The 15854-nt window shown below is 42.8% G+C and overlaps 1 protein-coding gene across 10 annotated transcripts; it reads left to right on the top strand.

Moving 5' to 3' along the window:
• Positions 1 to 5241: 5241 nt before the first annotated feature.
• On the top strand, positions 5242 to 15365 carry LOC109764219 (uncharacterized). Of its 10 annotated transcripts, XM_073509896.1 has the most exons (13): positions 5273 to 5691; positions 5800 to 5927; positions 6101 to 7874; positions 7973 to 8038; positions 8469 to 8643; positions 8753 to 8825; positions 9927 to 10032; positions 11825 to 11971; positions 13027 to 13503; positions 13589 to 13792; positions 13866 to 13943; positions 14443 to 14543; positions 15031 to 15365. In XM_073509896.1, the coding sequence occupies exons 8-12, from the start codon at positions 11936 to 11938 to the stop codon at positions 14521 to 14523; spliced, it is 876 nt and encodes a 291-aa protein (XP_073365997.1). In that variant the 5' UTR covers positions 5273 to 5691; positions 5800 to 5927; positions 6101 to 7874; positions 7973 to 8038; positions 8469 to 8643; positions 8753 to 8825; positions 9927 to 10032; positions 11825 to 11935; the 3' UTR covers positions 14524 to 14543; positions 15031 to 15365. The 10 variants fall into 10 exon arrangements, 9 of the variants coding, with proteins under 9 accessions (XP_073365986.1, XP_073365974.1, XP_073365969.1 ...); XM_073509885.1 differs by having other exon boundaries at positions 5242 to 5927; XM_073509869.1 differs by lacking the exons at positions 14443 to 14543; positions 15031 to 15365 and having other exon boundaries at positions 13866 to 14185.
• The last annotated feature ends 489 nt before the right edge of the window (positions 15366 to 15854 follow it).

Here is a 15854-nt window from a genome sequence, read left to right as displayed (position 1 = left end):
ACGCTCGTGCATTGCATGGAACATCAATATGCATTTTTTTTACAAAACACCTGTTGTGATTTACCCATGCAGGAGTAATCCCATGTGTAAAAACTAATGATATTTCGAGAATTTTATCGGAAAACTGGTATCTCGAGAATGTCATCGAAAAAATGGAAGATAAGAGATATGGTGAGGAGGAGTGGAGCGTGGTGGTGACTGGTGATCGGAATGGACGGAGGCATGGGGATGGACGGCGCCGGCAGGCGGCAGCGGCCACCATGCTAGATTGTTCTAGAGACTTTCTTTTTTAATTGCTCAACAATGAGGTTGTGGGAGATAAGGATGTGGAGAGAGGTGCGGCTATCTTTTGTAAAATTATCATAGTTTGCTTTCTATCCGTCAGATATAGATCAGACGGTCTATATTACAAGATGGCAGGCACACCATCATCGCCAACTTGGTTTTTTATAAGGGTACAGATGATAAGTTTGCTAACTACTAAAGTAAAGTGGATTTTTTCCATGTTATACAAGTAAATTAAGGTGATTGTTTATCATACGGGTAAGGGTGGATGAAGGGTGGTAGGAACAAATGCTCCGCCTAGAGCATGTGTGTGTGAGATGGAGTCTCAGTGTGTGTGTGTGAGAGAGAGAGAGATGGAGTCTTAGTGTGTGTGTGTGTGTGATGGAGTCTTAGTGTGTGTGTGTGTGTGTTTGTGTGTGGGTCGGTGGGTGCGTGCGTGCGTGTGTGTGTGTGTGTGTGTGTGTGTGTGTGTCTGTGTGTGTGTGTCGCGGGGTCCTCGGTGGCGGATGTAATTTAAGTGTGCATGGCTTCATCATAGAGAGGTGAGGTGTATGGCAGAGGCCACCAACGATGGGGTGCGAGGGAGAAAATGCCCGAAGAGAGGGAAGAGAAGGTGTGCGCGCGTGAGAGTAGTCGACATTGAGAGAACGTGTTTGTTCGAGAGACACCAAGGAAGACTACTATATATCGATGGTGCATGTAGGCAGGAATTAAACGAAGGGATGGTCTTATTGGTTTTGGGGATATAGGGGAAGAGTGTGAGGGGGGGTAGCTAGAAGGAGATTGTTAAGTCTGAGTGTGTGTTTTACCCATCCAGGCGGAAGTTATGTGCACACAAGAAGAGAACGATTCGATGTGACATTACGGTTGAGGGTAATTAACTACGTATGGAGACATAGAGACCTTCAACGTGCATGTGTGAGAGGTATACATGTATACGTGGGATGTGTGTGTGTGCGCGCGCATGATCGAGATAAAAGAAAGAAGACATAAGTCATAAGCTAAGATCAACGACATGGGAGAGACGGATCGGTATGACAATACGCATGCATGCGAGAATGCAGGGAAGAAGGCCCGACAATTGAGCATGTGTTTTCGTCTTTAAGAGATAGTGGCGTAGGCTGGAGCATGCATCTATGGCGAGCAGAGGGAGTGAGGCACAACGATTGTGCAAAAGAGATCAACCTATAAATGAAAGAAGGTTGATGGAGAAATAGATAAATAGAAAGATAAAGATGCTAGCTAGTGTGCGTTAGAGATAGGAGTCGAGTGGATCAGAAGGCTGGGTTATGGGTGTGGGTGTGAGAGAGATGAAGAAAGGGTGCATGTGACTCACATACAAACAAATATTGGAGAGAAATGAGATCCCGAGAGACGGAGTTTTGTGTCTGCGAGAGAGAAAGATATTTCAAAACGAGAGTGATAGCTAGAGAAACATATGAGGGAACGCAAGATATCTCTAGGGAGAGAGAGTGTGTGTGAGTGACATACAAGAGAACAGTGGAGAAATATGAGACCCTGGGAGACAGAGTTTGTGTTTGTGTGTGAGAAAGAGATATTTAAGAGGAAGAGTCGTAGGTTCTCATACCTAAGGAGCGAAAGACATCTCTATATGAGGGGCGTGCGAGTGGCGCACAGGGGAATAGTAGAGAGAAATGAGACCCCGGGAGACAAAGTTTTTTGTTGTGTGAGAGAAAGAGATTCCACATGGAGAATCATAGTTAGAGACACATAGCAGGGAGCGAGATATACTTAGAGAGAGATAGAGTGATGAAGGTCGAGGGAGAGAGTACCGTCAGTGTGTTACGAAGATAAAAGATCATTGTCAACATACATGTAGCACGAGAGATACCCGAGAGACGATGAACGCGTATAGGTCTAGAGAGAGAGTCCTATATAAGCATGAGTGATAGTTATATGAGACGAAAATCTGGATTAAATGGGATTCAAATATTTAAACTGGAGATCACGACATCGATAATATCATAAAGCAAATTGGTGTATCAAACATGCATATTCATTTGAATTTGGGGACACGTGTAATGTTATATAGTTTATCAATATTGGTGATCCATAGATTCTTTAATTAGAAACAATGCATGGTTTATATGCAATTAATGTCTAAACGGGATTACACTATATGTTGTGTGTGTGAAACACATTATACATGTTTGAGAAGTAAAAAAACCCCGCATGAAACACACATTAATTGGAGACAGTTAGCGAGGAATGCATACATTGGATTTCAATATAAAGTGGTTTCAAATATTTGAAAATCCAAATTGATGGATACAACCTTATGAATATGAGATCATGCCATTTGTAAACCATATTTATGTATAAAGGGTGTTGTGCTTTTGAAAGTATATATAAGAAATGATGTATATATAATTTTATTCCAATCAAAAATGGATCCCGTCCGAAAAATAATAGAATACAAACAGGATTCGAATTGAGTTGGCACGGTAAACGTGCACTCTGCAAAATTTGAACGAAGCGGGGAAAGTCGCAGTAACCGCCCGAAACCAAAATCTGCGAGATGGAAATTACTACTGCCTATCCCTTCCACGCAAAGCCTATCTGCTCGATTTCTATAGGTTTCGATAGGGGTAGGTTTGTATTTCACTCAAACGTGACATAACCGCCTCTCACCCGGATTCATACACGGTGGCCGCCAAAACACAGTGTGTCCTCGGCCGAAATTGACTCCCTCCCTGATTCATACACGGTGGGCGCCAAAAACAAACTCTCATCGGCAAATATTCGGTGTATGCAACATTACCGTCCTATCCCCAACCGACTAATATTGTTGTGATGTAGGAAATTTGAAACGGGGGCTAAGTTTGTAAATTTCCTCGCATTTGAGACAAGCGCGCCCTGAAGACATGGTTCCCCCTTCCTCTCCACCTCCATTTCCCCATTCGTACTCCATGGGCGCCAAAACACCCTCTCCACCCCAGCCTCCTCCGTCCGCCACCCCATCCACTGCCGTCCTCCTCCACCATGCCGGAGCTGATACCCCGACGCCGCCATCCATTACAATAGATCGACCTCTCTCATCCACGGCTTCGGACCGGGATCCTTGCATCCCGTCCTCTCGCTTCATCCCCGCCATCGTCCACCTTGCCAGCGCCGCTCCTACGACTGTCTCGTCCACCACGCCCCGCCGCCACTGTCTACCCTCCTAGATCTGCTTCAACGCCGCCGACAGCCATCGCTACCGCAGCACCGTCAAATTCTTAGCAGATGCATACACGGTGCCGCACCAGAGGCGGTACTCTTTCGTATCTGCTCAACTTATTTATCGCAGCAAGAAAATAGATCGCCACTGCTTTACTCTAATTTCATGTCCATCACTTACTTGCTAGTTGAAAGCAAACATTGGTTGCAAAGCTGCCTTTTTCCGGTTTGCACCTTCAGATCCTCCATGGCACGCTCAACACTATACTCCCAATGTTTATGGTCTTCGCCTTTTATATTCCACACTAGTTAAATCACAGTAGACTAAATTTTAAAATTGGGTCAGTCGATTTTTCAGAGCTCGCCGGAGTTCGCCGGTGCGAGCGAAGGGGCTCGGGTGGGGACTTTGGTTGTGGGGGCGGTGGTGGGGCCTCGTCGAATGAAGAGAACTCGACGCGGGTGGGGGCGGGTTGGGGGCGGGGGTGGGGTGGCGGAGGAACACAGGCGGTGGGGGCCGGTGGTCCGGCCAGCGGCCCGTGCGGTGTTCTGTATGGAAGAATTAGAGACGAGGAAGAAGAAGGGTTAGGAGACGTAGGATCTTCATCCAACCGCCTGAAATGGTCGACTAGCCCAAATGACAAAATTCACGCGACTTGCATGCAGACATGCCTCCAACCGCCTGAAATGGTCGACTAGCCCAAATGACAAAATTCACGCGACTTGCATGCAGACATGCCTTTATATTCAGTACCATCATCGTACCTGCTTAGCATTGCTCCTGAATCCATCAAGCTAAACAACGTGCCACTCATAATTCCAACCTTGTTTCTCAAGTACGAATCTGATATGATGCTGATATTACTAAAACAGATAACATTTAATTGGTCAGCTAATGTTCCTACTTTACTTTCGAAAAAGCACGTGCACCACATATAGAGAGACAGCAGGGAGTTGCTTTCTGAATGCGCTCTGGTTCATCATGTGTGGGCACTGCGCAACGAACATTTTATTATCCAAAATCTGCTTGCTCTTCTTTAGCATGTTCCTCTTCCGTTCTTCTTTAATAAGTACTCTCGCCGTTCCTAAATACAAGTCTTTGTATAGATTCCACCATGGACTACATATGGAGCAAAATGAGTGAATCTACACTCTAAAATGTATCTGGATACATCTATATGTGATCCATAGTGGAAATCTCTACCAAGACTTATATTTTGGAACAGAGGGAGTATGATAGTAGTACAGTATGTTCCTTGTAGTGAAGATGAGCAGGGACATTTGCAGTGTAGAGGTCTATACGGTCGGTTGATATGGACACTTTGAACTCTTCGGGCCTCTTTGATTCGTAGGATTTTGTAAACATGAGAATATGATTTGTAGTGGCCTGCCCACTTGAATTAGGAAATAGGTTAGTTGGGAGCCACCCACCCTCCTCACCGCTCGGCGCTCCTGGCCGTTGGATTGGTTGTTTGATGCATTCTGAGCCGTTCGATCTCGCCCTCAGATGATATCGGCCGTCGGATCAAGAAGCGACACTGCTACAATGAATAATAGCTTCAATTCGGTCTCCCTTACTGTTTTTTCTTAGCTCCGAATTACTTTGCTGCCTCACTAACGTGTGGGGTCACTCTCTGGTGGGCCAAGTCGGTCAGCGATTGTGGCTGGGTGCGGCGCGTGGCCTCCTTCAGCGGGCAAATATCCTGTGCCACCGCCGATAATATCGTGCCCCACCGAGGGCAGTTTCGTCATTTCACTTGTCCGGGCCCGTGACGTGTCGGGCGCCGGCTGGCTGGAGAGTGGATGGGGTGAGGGCGCCTGTCTCTCTTCCTCCCGGTCCTCACTCCGTCAATCCCCTCTTCCTTCTCTCGCCTCCCATGGCGCCGCCGCTCCTGCCTCCTCACCTCCCGTGGCCCGCCCTCCCGGTCGTGTCTCTTCTCTCCATCGCCAGTCGCGGAAGCTGCTGCGCTCCTCTTCCTCCCTAGCCGCATCGCGCGAGAGACCCGAGGTCACCCGCCTCCGATCCGACGGGCGAGGCGGCCAGCGGCTGCCTCCCGGTCAAATCCGGCTGCCCACCGACCGACTCGAGCTGGCGGTGTTGTTCCCGGCGGAGCACGCCGTCGCGCCGTTGATGTGGGGATGCCATAGGGGAGCACGCCGTCGCCATCGGCTGCGTCCTGGGCGACTCCGACGCGCCCTGCCACGAGCTTCGTCTCCTCTGTCGCTGCCGTGAGCTTCTCCGCCGCTACCTCATCTCCTCCAGCACCCTCTCTTGCTCGTGTATCTGGACGAGAGGCAACCTACTGAGAGGAACATGTCGACCTTGGTGACATCTAGGATGAGGCACGTCCATGAAATCGATGGTGAGGCAGCCGGCCGTCAGGGGTGCGTTAGCTTGGGTGATCCCCTAGCGAAGCTGCAGCGACCACACAAGGTGCATGTAGCCGGCATCATGACACTCTTGGGTAAGTTTGCTCCATCTGGACCTGCAGTTTCAAATGCCTAAGTATCAATGCTTTATTAATCTGAATTGTTTTACAAGCATTGTGTTATCCCCTATGAGGCTATGAGGTTAATACATTATGCGTACTTCTTTTGGTATTTCTGCTAAATGCTTTTTTGCCTTTGTTATAATTAGGGCACACTGGAGCCTGGTGATTATGTGCGTTCCTGCAAAAAAGAGTAATTCAGGACCAATCTTACTTCATCTGGACTCCTTAGGGATGCATCCTACTAGAGGAATTGATGACGGCGGTGGTCATTTTCCAGATTCAGCAGTGCATACTTGGAACAGGTAATAAAAAGGGAATCACTTAATTTTATTTGTATTTGCACCAATAATCATGCTTAGCATATTAGAACAATTTACTTTGAGAACAAATGGCTGGAAGAACGATGCGATTTGATACCCTGTTATGTTGGTGTCGAGAGAAAATTTGGTGTTTCGTTTTTCTTATATGTACAATTATCTGCCGTGAATCTTGTGCTTTCAATCAATGTGTTTATTTTGGCTAAATTCTGAGCCTTTTCTGGATCTGAGCAAACGATCCTGCAACGACAGCAAGAGGCAGCCCACATGAATCTATTGAGGTGCACCTTTATCTTGACCATGCCTCTGGTTTTTAGTTAGACACCATGTTTGCAGATTCAAGTTCCAAAATCAGGGTACTGTTTTTTATTTCTTGCTTAATTTTGTTTGGTAGTTCCCTTTGTGTTCGGTAGTGGGACATGTGTTGGTCTACACAGGTATTTCTTTTGTCTGTCAAATGCTACCAAACAAACCAGTGCCATGGTGGCTAGGATGGGTCCTCTTAGATGTCCATTCGGATTACAAATTGTGGAGGGACCGGTCAACATTTTTAGTATTTTACTACATGGCTGCTAAGTATACATAGATTTAGGAAAACTACCTGCGGTAATTCCTGCTCCGGCATGCGTTTCTCTTAATTCTTGAATTATGAATTCAGACCAAGATTTATGAATTCTAATTATTAGTTTGATTTACATTTTTGTTTTCATTATTGTGCCTTCTATCCAAGGTGATCATATGAAATCTTTAAATAACTTATTATCCATTGGTTCCTCTGCCTGCTCAATGGAAACAATATCGTGAGACATAATAGGGAGTATATTAGACAAATACGCATCTTTGTAGTGAAATGCCATGCTCTCAAGTATCTTGCAGTGCCAACATATAGTTAAGATGTATTAGTATCTTTGAATGTTCCAACAAGTAGCCCGACTACACATACTTGTAGTAATTTTAAGCTTCAATTTATTATTTTTGTGGTTTCAAGCTAGGATTAGCACTTCCTGATGTTATTTTTGGCTTTGGATTGTAAGTAAACTCTTTTTAGATGAGCATCCTTTTCCACCGACAAATAATAGCCAATCAATATTTCCTTGATATATTTTGCATTACTGATATACTTTACATGTAGAGATTATCAACATTTGTATTAGACCAATAATAGTTGTCGAAATTTTGTAGTTGTGTGCTATTGCCTGCAAGATACTGGATTCTTATAGAGTCAATTAACTGGGAGAATGATAACTACAAAAGGCGTTGCTAATCTTGACACGACGAAACACATTCTCTGTTATGTCCATGATGTTTCACTCCTACCTTACTCCGCTGAATTACTCTACCTATAAAAGGGGGACAGAGTGAACCTGCTGACATATCTTAATTGTTATGCTGTGATTGAATTGTCGTTGCTCGGTACCGTGAGAACATGGAGATGTGCAGGCTCATGGAGCAGGTTGTGTTCTCGGATCCATACATGGCCTCTAAATACACTTGCTGGGATTCGCCTCTTCTTGACGCTGAAGCAGTTCGAGAGGATGATGGTTTTGGAACGTCCGAGTTGTTGCCGTTTATGTGATGGATCTGTTGTTGCATTCGTTGATCTGTAGGTCCTTGTTTGATTTGTCCCGTCTCAATTCTGGTTACCTGCAGCTTATCCATGATTAGCACGTTTTTTCTTGCAGGTTGGTCCGCTATTTGCAGGTGCTCGTTGGTCTGCCGGTCATTTGATTTGTGCCAGCTTGCTACTCCTCGTCCACCACCTTGCAGGTCGACCTCTTTTCTTTTCCCCTTCTCTGCTTTTAGGCTAGGCTTGAATTTTTGCAGCCATGTATTTTCCTTAGCTTGCCTGTGTAGAGCTGCTATTAGATTGAGTTTATTTTTGTCTCGTTTCTGTTGGTGTGCATGCTGGTGAATGGGTGTGTTTGTTTTTCCTTAGCTTGCCTGTGTAGACCTTATGTTTATTGATTTGCTCTTTGTGTGTTTGCCAATGGTGGCAGTGGCGGAGAAGTGGAACCAGAAGTGGAGGTCAACATATTACAGGTGATGCCTGCGTGTAATATGTTGACCTCCACTTCTGGTTCCACTTCTCCGCCGCTGCCCCACCGTCCAGGTCCAGCCCCACTCCCCCGTCACTCCTCCTACGTCCTCTGCAGGTGCTCCCCCATCACTCCCCCTTCTCCTCCATGGTCTACTGCAGGTTCTCTCCTCTCTCTGACCGCTGCTCCATCCATCATCTTGGAACTGCAGGAGAAGAATTTGTTATGTTGGGCTCGGACTATGTTGACAGCCATCTTGGCCAGCAAGAGGATGCTCACCTGCTTCGTCTTCCTCACCAGTCGGCTCTTATTAACCAATGATGATGTATCTTCAAGGTAGATTGATTCTTCTTCTGGTGTTAATTTTCTGTTGTGTTTGTTACATAGCGGGCAGGCGACAAATAGCCCACAAACCTTATAGTTTTCCACCCTGCTTTCTTACCAGGGCAGACTGTGAACAAGTACTACAAAGAGGATATCTCTAAATCAAGTTGCACGCCCACTAGAGAAAACCACAGGTACACCTTCTTTTGCCTTCTTTTCGTGTCACCCTTTCTTATACTAATCTGGGCCTAACTTATTTAAAATTTGATAATTTCCTGTGTATTAATAAATTTATACAGACAAGATAATTATATCTGTTTCTTCCTAGACAGAAAATACATCTTCTGACTTTTATACTTTTCCATATGCTTTTCTGGAATTTGCACACACACACACACATGCAATTAATATGGTTTTTAATCATCCAGATTTACCATGAATCTCAGCAATCAGCCTTTTAAAGAGGTGTTCATGAGTGATGTACAGCTGCACACAAGGATTTGTGCCATGTGGCACTATCCGTTCAAAGAAATGCTTTATCCTGCTGCAAGTTGTTTTCAATGTTTTTCTAAGAACAAAATGCTTTCTTTATCTTTGTTAATTTGATCTTTCAATATAATCATTGTTCAGCTTTAGTTTTTCATTGCCTTAGTTATCCCCATTAATTTAGTCTTTTAGTATATTTATTTTGTGTTGTTGTGCTGCTCTAGGTTTGTATCCTGGTCAGAATGTGTATAATTGTAGCTGACAGAGATTATATAGAGGTGGCAAGAAGAACACTCTGCACTGTACTGTAATGTGTGTGTGTGCCTGTCAAACTGTTTATTGAATACTTTTGGCAACTAAAAAAATGCTTCCAATGTTGCTAATGTTGAGAACCATTGCTGTTGGTCTTAGAAAGGAAGGGGTTTTCATAATTATCTTGGGGTGTTAAAATTTCACTGAAAAAATATTGTTGACCAAAACGTTGGGACCGGCACCCTCGCGCCAAGGCAAACAACTAAACTGTACTGTAGCTTTGAACAAGGGGAGGAATTTATTAAGATTATTGCATCTCTTTTTGTAATGTCATTTTTGCTTCTCTCTTTGTAACGATTATACTACTGATCAGTTTGTGTTGTGCTTCTTAGTATCTTGCCAATTCTATTTTGCCTGGTCAAGCATGTGCTTTTTTGCTGCCATGTCAAGAACACAAAGCATGCCAATGTGTTTTAATTTATTTCCACTACAATTTTTTCCTGTTGCCAAAAGTGGCGTTTCTAAAAAAAAGGAAATGTATGGTGTCTTTTGTGCAGGTTGGTTTGCACAAGGTGCTGTAGTTTTCAAGATATATCATGTGCTCAAATGTTTGAACCAAAGGCTTATGTTGTGTACCGAAAGAATCCTGAGAAATTTTAGAAGGTGAGTTCTATTGGAAATATGTTGATCCTTACTATTATTATATTATCTTTTGAATGCACATTTCATGCTCAAGTTTTAAAAAAATCATAGAAATCTTGGTGTTTTCTTCTCTTATTGTTCCTAATTTTATAGGAGACCTGGATGACTACCTAGGATTTAGATGTGTTAGACCAGACCCCAAGATATATCATGCGCTCAATGTTACATATATATTCACATTTAGTGGAAATGAGCATGCAGTAATTAACTGGACTATAGTAGATGGACTGAGAACATAACAGAAAAAGTCGGGGACAGAAGGTCCCGAAGGAGATATTTTCGTAATTGTAGCTTTGCAGCTCAAATTGAGCATCATTGTGGCTGTAGTTTAGTGGTGAGAATTCCACGTTGTGGCCATGTAGACCTCGGCTTGAATCCCAGCAGCCACACAATTCTTTTCTCTCACTTTCTTTCTTTTTGACAGTACATTTCTTGCAATCTAGCAGTACTGATTGCATGTTATTACTCCTGCAAGATGATTAGATTATTCTTTTCATGCAAAAAATCACCTCGCGCGTTATTAATCTGAAATGGATTTAAACCTGTTTTGAGCAACTTTCTATGATGAGAAGAAGTTATAACAAGTGATTTTTTCAAAAAATAAATAACATGAGTGAAATGAAGGACATTTTCCTATCAAGTACTCTGGAACTGTGAGCTTATTAGAGATTTGGATCCTTTAAGATCATCGAAAATCTTCAGGCTAAAGAGGTATATTGCCAAGGAGCAATCATATATGGCCAGGCCATGCTAAGGCCAAGGACGGTGGCTGCCACCACACGGTGTCTGTCTTCTTATTCCACTATTTTGTCAAATTGGATTTGGAATTGAATGTGTGAACTCAGTGTTCTGGCAGATCGGAAACAAGTTTTGTGTGCAATGCAATCTTTATATGATACATACCTCATATCAAAAACGGATAGATGGCTGGTTAGAGTGCTAATTTCCTAGCATTTATTTCTGGATCTGCGATGACCATGTTATAATCATCTCCTTCAGCCATGAGGACAGGGTTAGGTTAGACAAATTTGTTGCTCGATTAGGAAGAGTTCTGATCATCTAGCTGAAAAATTCTCCTCTTTACATAAATTTGACTTTTGATTTCAAATGCCCTACATCTTTAGTGGGAGAAGCACAAAAGGGTTGTAGTTGAGGCGAGGCTGGGAACACAGGATGCATGGATGGTGATGTAGAGGCTTCTCACTATGTCCATCATGTTTTATTTTTTTCCTTGCCACAGTTCTATGTATGCGTTGGGCAGCTGATTCAACTGGCTAAATTTTAACCACGTCGATTCTTCCATGTTTTGTGACCATAGCCTTTTTGATTGGGTGACAAAAACATTCTTATCATTAAAGTAAGTTTAGTTCTGAAAGTTTAAGTTGTATAGGTGAGCTTGATGATCTGCCATAAAATATTTTTTGTGAGAAGATGGCTGGAATCTTGGTAGAAGAATACCATGCTGAAAGCTGAAGAATGCACATATATAATTTTCCCTAAAATAACAGGAACTATTCAAGATTTGAGATGTTTTTATGATGGTTTCAAAAATATGGTTACACTTTTGTTTCGTTGGCTATGAGACTAACAAAGGGGAGCTTATGTTGGCTATGAGATTAACAAAGGGGACCTTATGTTGCCTATGAGATTAACAAAGGGGACCTTATGTTGGCTGATCAAAGTTACTCTTAACTTTTGTTTTGTTTTGATTAACTTGGACTTTCAGTTAACAACTTCCTTTTTCCCTTTGTAGGCTCAAGCTCAAGGCATCACTCAAAACAGAGTAAGAGAATAAGCTGGGAATGGTGCAGTGGTATGAAATTAAAAAGAAACTGAATATAAAGTTGAAGAGGTGGAGCCAAGCATGTTGGCCTGCAGTCATGCTCTAGTTTATTTACAGGTATTTAGATAGTGGTTAAGTTTGCTTTTGTTTCTCTAGGTTTTAGCATCCTTGGTCTAAATGCCACCATCGCGTCACGGAATTCTCTCCCTTTAGTGTGACAACAAGAGAAGAAAGGGTGTAAAGAATATAGTGTGGTCCATTTTTGCTTATGTCACAGTCTGCTAAACCTGGATTCCACTAACTTATTGCATTACCTGCTTGACCAAAATGTTGGAACCGGCACCCTCGTAAAAAGTAATGTATGGTCCTGTGTTTTATCTCTGGTCTTATGAAAGCACCGAGTTTAATTCTTCCATTATGTTTTGCTTCTAACACAATTGGTTGCGTGCACATGCTATACCTAGGTTCCTACCGACAAATGGTTACATGCTTTGTCAAAACGTTGTGACCAGCACCCTCGCGCCAAGGCGCGAACCCGATCTAGTCCTATAAGAATAGCAAGGAAATGCGGGGAGCTGTGTCGCCTTTGAGAGTTACACTGATATTAACAGTACCGCACCTTTAGTTGAAGAGAGCTGGTATCCGAAGCCTTTCTAGCCGTACTGACAATACTAGCACATATATTCCAGCAAGTTTCACTTTGCTGATTTTACTCTGATGCTTACGGTTTTCCCGTTATATCTACACTATGATCTGTGTAGCTGCTTTGTGTCGCACTAGCAGCAGTCCATTTTTGAAGCTAAACACCGCAATGACTTACAAAATTGGCACCAAGGCATTGAGTGCCATTCTGGATGCAATGAAACTCATACGCTCCCCACTTGTTGATTCTTGTTCAGAATATGATCCTAATAACTATTCTAACCTCGAGGAGTCAAAGACAGATGGCCTGTCATGTTCACCCATCAAGGTGCCTGTTCTAATTTGGCAAGGTTTTATTGATTGCGCATATCTTGCATATGTTGCCTTGCATTTCTTCTACTTTGTTGCACCGTCATTTGCTTAGTTTACTCATCATATATGTCGAGATGCCATGCCCATCTATTATCAATACATATTCCATCTGTCATCATACCATGTTTTTGCACTCAAATGCTGTTCTTGTGCATCAGACATCAAAAAGGAAGAGGGTGATTGCTGAACCTGAAGGAGCACCAGCAAAGTCCTTGAAAAACGTGGTTGTGCCGGAGAAATCAGACAGCACCCTAGTTATATTGGTTATACAACCAGTAACACAAAACGTAGGACCGACTCCAGTAGACTGTACCCATACTTCATTGGCCACACCACTAGCCGCACCACACAGGACCTGCACTCCAGCAAAAGGTATGCCGATTTCAGTTGCCATAGCACCAGCCGTACCACAGAAAAATCCCACTCCAGCAAAAAGTACAGCAAGTCCATCGGCCGAAGACCTATCCCAACTACAGAGACGGCCAATTCCTGCAGATTGGAACCCCATTCCAGTTATTCCCAGTTTAAAAGACAATGCTTTCAATGTTGTTAGGGACTACGTGCATATATTCCCATCATGGGAAGATTATAGTGAAGACAAACACCATTTTCACATCTTCCTGTCCCACTTACGTGTAAGTGCTATTATTCATGGTGATTGTTTTCCTGTTTTCTGCTGATTGAACACATCAATGATTTACATTACATTGTTATAACTAGGCGAGGGTCAATCTGGATAGTCATGACGAGCAAAGCTTGCTTATGCTTTTCAAGGAAGCATTGCAGCAGTATTGGTGTTACCTGAGGAAATCACATTTTGATGGCAAGTCTCTAAACGAATTTCTGGTGAAGTCTCCTGTGCTAAATTTAGAAGACATTGAATGGGAAAACTTTGTTATGCACTGGTCTCGTTCCGAGGATGAGGTACTGTCTATGATATCGCATGACAATTTGAACTTCTACTTTTCCGCATGTGCCTTATGGATCTTTTTTGCAGGAAATCTGCTCGAAAAAGAATTCCGGTTTGAAAAGAACGACAGGATATCGCAAATATGCTGCCCGCTGCTTTGCTCTTGTTAGTACCTGTTGTCCTGTATCACTGTACTTGCATACATACATTGTTCATTATGTGACAGCAGTATGCATGATAGCTTTCTTATCAATTGTTCGCTCCAAATTGTCTGATCTGTATGAATGGTTACATTAGTGTAGAATATATCCAATGCCAATGAATTTTTTTAGCTCTGCATTGTTCTTGTAAGTACATGTTGTCCTTTATCAGTGTACTTATATTGACAGGTAGTTGTTCATGTACCATCACTCTGCAGCTTATTTTCCTTTGCCCTCCATTTTCTACACATATGATCTATATTAACTCTTACCATAAGGTTGGATAACACCGATGGTATTGCAGAAGTTTAGCTCTGCATTGCTCTTGGCTGTACCTTTTGCCTGTATCGCTGTACTTACATTTATAGCTACTTGGTTATGTAGCATCACTCTTCATCTTATCTTAAATATTCTCTATTTTTTCTTATATTGTCACATATATATTTACTCTTAACAAAATATAGAATAAAGGCAATGCTTATGAAGAAAATTCTGTGGTAAACTTCTTGAATTGCCCCCCATCAGCATGGACAAGGGCTTTATAGAGCCTGCCTTCACCAATAATGTAAGTTTATCCTTCTCAAGCCTTCAAACTTTGTTGTGTATATTTGGTTAGGCATGACTGCAACAGCTGTTTATTTTTGGTGTTTACATCAAATTGCATGTTTAAAGTTTATTATGTACTTCATAAACAAAAGTTTGTCCTTCTCAATTTAAGTTTTCAGTTGTACAACCAAGTTCCTTCTTCATACCATGTAAATTAAACTATACAGAGCAAGTGATCTTATTTTGCCAATCTGAAATGGGATAAATTGACAGCACACTAACCATTGATACTTATGAGTTCTTGATTTGTAATCCAGTGGTGTAGTGAAGCTGCCAACTCCTTCACAATGTCATTTCCTGCCATGTCTTGACCTGAACAATACCATATTGTGTTAATGCTATTTTAAACTGTGTCACTTTATTCGTTAGTAAGAAATGTGATGAATTGTCAGCACTGATACTTAAATGTGCAAAACCTGTCATCTTTCTGCTTGTTTATCTTTCAGAGTGAGGAGGATATAAGTGTCAAACAATTGCAGTCTCACCAGCTTGCTCAGCTGCTTGCACTGCAGCTCCCGAGCAGGGCTAACCTTTCTTGAACTCTATTGAAGTGCTGTCGGTTTGTATATTATTTTTTCGGCGTGTTTAATTGCACTGGTGCCGATCTTTGATGCCCAGTGTATGTAATCTGTTGTCTGCTTGTGCTTTATTATCATAGTGGCGAACTTTGATGCCCAGTGGATGTAATATGCCGTAATTTTTTTATTGTATAGTCTAGGTTTTTTCTTATTCACGATGCTGCAGTTATTTTACTATATATGTATCCTGTCTTCGCAGTAAATCGGCCAAACCGTAAAATTACGGTACATAATCGGGCCGTCATGCAAATCACCATGTATGATCCGCATCATGGGCCTCGTCATCTTCGTCCGTTAACAGGCCTAAATGTAAACTGGCCCACTAGTAGATTCGGGCCTTTAATAGGCCGAGTAAACCGCCGGCCCTATTTTCCCAAGAAAACTCAATGGGCTTTCAGGAGGCCGAAAAGTAGGTTGGGCCTGAAACGTGCCGAACAGCTCACGGGCCGGCAACAGGCCGAAATAGACCCCGGCCCATGATTGTGCCAATCAAATCATGGGCTTATAACAGGCCAAAATTGTCTCGGTCCTTATTTGGCCCAATCAGATTATCGTCTGTGAGCAGGCCGGATGCAAACGGGGCCGTAGTTAGGCGCAACTATATGACGGGCTTTTGACAGGCCGAAATGTTAAACATGCCTTTAACAGGCCGAAACTAATATCTGGCCGAATTACTAAATGGGCCTTTATCA

The sequence above is a fragment of the Aegilops tauschii genome, chromosome 1 (genome assembly GCF_002575655.3).
Source record: "Aegilops tauschii subsp. strangulata cultivar AL8/78 chromosome 1, Aet v6.0, whole genome shotgun sequence".
Lineage (NCBI taxonomy): Eukaryota > Viridiplantae > Streptophyta > Magnoliopsida > Poales > Poaceae > Aegilops > Aegilops tauschii.
Note: the sequence above shows the minus strand (reverse complement) of the source record. Positions and strands in the feature narration are given on the sequence as shown.

Excerpts from the sequence above, each read along its gene's own strand:
- LOC109764219 (XM_073509873.1), top strand. The coding sequence starts at position 11,936 with ATGTTGGCCTGCAGTCATGCTCTAGTTTATTTACAG. Across the intron at positions 11,972-13,026 it reads ATGCTCTAGTTTATTTACAG|ACATCAAAAAGGAAGAGGGT; the intron begins GTATTTAGATAG and ends CTTGTGCATCAG. Across the intron at positions 13,504-13,588 it reads TCTTCCTGTCCCACTTACGT|GCGAGGGTCAATCTGGATAG; the intron begins GTAAGTGCTATT and ends TGTTATAACTAG.